Source organism: Tigriopus californicus, chromosome 4, assembly GCF_007210705.1.
Source record: "Tigriopus californicus strain San Diego chromosome 4, Tcal_SD_v2.1, whole genome shotgun sequence".
Classification (NCBI taxonomy): domain Eukaryota; kingdom Metazoa; phylum Arthropoda; class Copepoda; order Harpacticoida; family Harpacticidae; genus Tigriopus; species Tigriopus californicus.
Window position 1 is genome coordinate 11521450 of NC_081443.1, and position 4349 is coordinate 11525798.

The following is a 4349-nucleotide window of genomic DNA, read 5'->3' on the forward strand; positions in this document are numbered from 1 at the left end:
AATCATCGAAGCTAAAGGTTAAGCACGATTCATAATATAATTGCACTTTTCTGAGCTTAGCTTAAAAAATTTGGTCTAATTACTGATTGTTACCAAATATTACTGATTGTTACCAAATCATACCAAATATGAATCAGGAGCCCGATGTTCGCTTAAACTATCTGTTGCAATATTTTATTTGAGAACTTTTTTAGACATGTCATGCAGATCCAGAAGCAGTTAAATAAGAAAATAGCATATTGAATCTAATGGAGAAAGAAAGGCAAGGAAATTTGGAAATCTGTCAATAACAGGTATTCCAATAGCACAGCCACCGAGTTCCTTATGTTTGCAAAATGGGCAAACAATGCGTGAACCGTTAAGTTTAATCGATTCATGAATTATGACTAACGTGTCGACAGTAAAGTACAAAAAAGAATTGCGTCTTTACCAACAAATGTATTTCAGCTCCTTAAAATGTCCTCATTACTGGTGATCTCTGCTCCGCTTGTTTGTGTCGAGCACAGAACTTTGAAGGTTGTCAAGAGTCTTTAGAGACTTTCTTAGGGCTTTGTTTCAATCTGTCCTTTCAAGTTCTCAAGGGATTGAAAAGTGTATGATATCAGATGAAAGTATTCGATTCTGCTTATTTTCGGTTTAAAAGAAATGGACTCAATGTTGATAAGCTGCGATATTAGATGATGCTCAGTTATTTTGGCATAGTTTTAATTGAGTAATAAACCCACATTGACAACTCTGACTTAACTGTGCAAATTTGGCATGGACTCCAAAAACAATTGACATTTCCATGTCAGATTTGAAATTCCAAATTTGGTTAGGGCTAGTAATGTTGAATGCAAGAAACAGAGGTTGTGTACGAATTTTAGAAAAATCTACAATGTAAACAACAAAATGGTGAAATTCTATTTCGAAGTAGTAATAAATTACAAAGGTGACTTTCAAATGCCATTCAAAAGCATTCCTCTTCTGCCTTGCTTTATGCGCTCTGGGTTTTCAGTGCTAATTTGAAATTATGAAATTTGGTAGGCTTCTCTCTATTTCCCAAGATCTTGCACTAAAAGCTTTTTTGACAATCATGAAAAACTGAAACCAATTGCTTTTTTCTTAAAAAAATGAAGTCTTCTGCTAAGCTCAACATTGTCGTTATTCATTTGAGAAAGCCACCAATCAGAATGTTTGTCCCTTCCGCAACAGGAATACTACCCCCTCATTATTCTGATTTAGAATGTTTTTTATCAGGTTTGATCACAAGATTCGTGCTTAATATAGTGAAAAATCCATCAACGCTCGAACATGCCTTGTTCATGACCTTGTCATTTTAAGATGCTTTTACGCAATAACATTCCAAAACCTCATTATTCCTGATATAGACATGTAGAATTACCCTGCTATTCCGACAAGGACCTTCATTTTGGACCAACTCGTAGTTCTCTTTTTCACCGGGTGGATCAAGATTGGCTGGTTTGTTCTCTCCATGCGAATATGCACCATTTTTTTTAGTCTCTCTGTCCCTTTGCGTGCAGTTCATATTGAGAGCTGTAACCGTGACTAATGACCTGTTTCCACCAAAAGCTGCTTGGATCTAACACCAATTGTCACGAAGCTATCATTATCCTGACCAAATAACAAGAGCTTTCCCCTTGGGACGAAACGCGTCATGGCTCATGAGGCATAAATCAAGTTCCATTGAGTTGGGAGGTCTGCAATCTCCATTACATGTTCATGTATTCTTCAATACCTTACATTCGGAATGGCATTAGGATGGACCTTGATGTGTTCAAAGGTTAATCGAGGCCTCCATTTCTCATACATTTCCAGACAGACCTCCACCGAATCCTCCGTGGGCAGAATGGGAAATTGCTTTCGATCCTGTGTGAATGGGATCCCAATTTGGGACAGGAAGCGCGAGCCAAACTCAGACGGGTCGAATTTTGTTCCACTGGCCAAACTGTGTTCCAACATCCCCAAGAAAAGGTCCCATCTGGGCATGTAGTAATTGGACACCAATCCTGACCATTGTTTGGCGGCGTAGTCCAAGATTTGGCCACTTGGACCCCACAGAGTGATTTGGTTCCGTGCATTGAATTCGAACAAAGCCTTCTGAGGCTCTGTTCCATTTGGGATCACCTCCTTAGCCGCTTCTAGCCATGGACCGAGCATGAAATTTGAGGAAGTGCCCAAGACTCTGTCCATGTCCGTGAGCAGTTCCATGAACACCAGTCGTTGTTCGTGAAGGAACGTGGGCCGATGAGAATGGAACGAGTCCAGGATATCCGCATATAGACTGGGGGCCAGGTCCACGAGGATCTGACGAGTGCAATCAACCAGATCAAATCTGAAAAGGACCGAACGAATGTTAGAATACAATCCGACAAGTACGAGCACTATCAGATTTAAGTCCAGAGATGAAGAGCACGGTATGCATTCAAAGTTCTACCATCAAGATCGTACATGACCTTCATCTTGGCCTTAGTTGGTACCTTACATTCGTTAATCTGCACCAAGAATTGAGCCTTTGGCAGAACGAGGATTGCGGGGATCTCTTTGAAGACTTGTCCCATTAGTTCAATCTAATTTCTGCCCAATGTAAAGGCGAGTCTCTTCAAAGGCTGTGCCAATCTTTGAAGTTGTCACTTCTGGGCGGCCTTTTGTCACCTTCAACACACGTTATCCTTTTAGAGTTAAAGGAGTTCACTTTTTCTCGGAGCAAGCGGAACTTGTCAAAGTTTGACAATACACGTTGCTTCTAGCTATTTGAAGAATGTTCAGATTGGATATTTTAGGAATCAACTTCCACAAAGGCAGACGGTGTATTCCAAAAAATTGAAGCATCATGTCTAGGAGGAGCAGTTTTTTTTTTGCCAGATTAAAATTATGTTTATCGTCAGTTTTGACCATATCAAATTTGGCCATGGCTACTGAAAGATAAAAAGGCTGACAAAGGTGTAGCACAAGGTGGCCAGAAGTAAAGACAGTGAATTGATTTTGTAATTCAAGATAAAGTGTGACAGCAATGAAAATACCCGGACGATGCCAGTTACCTGTCTGAATGTGATTTAAACACCCTAGACCTCATGAAAAAACTATCATTTTTTCCTAATTGAGACCGAAATACATACATACACTTACACATAGATATTACTGAAAAGGCTTAAACAAGAATCAGAAGAAGTTCTTAACGTATCAGTGGATTTGGCCTGCATTTTCGATCACCAGTGCCTCCAAACTACGACCAACTCAGTCACAGTGCACACTGGAGAACTATAAGCTATGTCATACTCACTTTCAATGAATGCTTTGGTTTTCCCTCGGAGAAGCGACTCTTGTGGGTTCGTAAAATTAGCTCCTGGCGCTTTGTTAGTGGAATGTAATTAGTTTGCTGAGATGGCCAAGGTACATGAGAGGTTTTTATTTAAGTGTTTGAGTAGGTCGTTTTTTAATGGGAATGGTCAAATTAGTGCTATTTCTGGCCACCTTGTATTTACGTTCATTCAGTATAATGCTCTTGAACGCTCTGTTAATGTATCCTTCGAGTGGGCGATGAAGTATTCGTGCAATAACAAAATTTATGATTCTTAAATGGTTACAGCTTTTGAAAGTATGTCAGGCAAGCTAAGAGGAAATCTCATTTTAAAAATATTCCTTTATATGCTCGTTAAACTTTTGGAACGTTCGGAAAAGAAAGACTTGTAACGATCGGATATGACATGTTCAAATGGGAAGGAAAGGACAACTCAACACAACTTCAATAACTTCTTCAAACTTGATGGAATTTTCCTTACCTGCACAGAAGTTATTCGCTGGGATATCCTTTTCAAATATGCAATTGAGTGGGAAAACGTTTGATTCCCATCGAAAGGAATTTCCTTGGGCATTCTTCATTTCAAGGAGCAAATTCACTTGTTTCAAGACCCTCAAAACGATTTGACAGTTAAATTCAAAAGGGAGCTCAAGGAGCACCCAGTCTCATTTGATCTTTGCTTCTCTAAACAAAAAATTCTCATTCGATATTCTGCTCAAGTCTTCAGGTGCTCTTTTTATTCAAAATGTAATTTGCTCCAAACCGACCTGAAAGTTATGTTAAATGTCGATATGCGGAGGGGTTTACTGAGTTTGGCCACGCTGTCTTGATGTCTCGTAAAGGACGACGAGATAAAATCATCCCTGGGGTTGCAAAAGCTAGAGTGTACCTATCAATCAACATTATTCACGCAAATCGTCCATTAGTACTTCTAATTGAATACTTTGAGTCAAATGATAGAAAGTCCCTCGAAAGTCACACACCATAATTCTAATAATAGGATTAAATAATAATAGGAATTAAAATAATAGGATAGGATCACACGATT

At 39.1% G+C, this 4349-nt stretch overlaps 1 protein-coding gene across 1 annotated transcript in view; it reads right to left on the reverse strand.

The window, feature by feature from the left end:
* Positions 1-1697: 1697 nt before the first annotated feature.
* Positions 1698-4349, reverse strand: part of LOC131879428 (alpha-N-acetylglucosaminidase-like) — a gene marked incomplete at its 5' end in the record, with an annotated part of 18103 nt that continues 15451 nt past the window's right edge. Inside the window, 1 exon segment of the mRNA XM_059225748.1 lies at positions 1698-2335. Within this exon segment, the coding sequence (XP_059081731.1) occupies positions 1732-2335 (604 nt within the window). The 3' untranslated portion in view covers positions 1698-1731.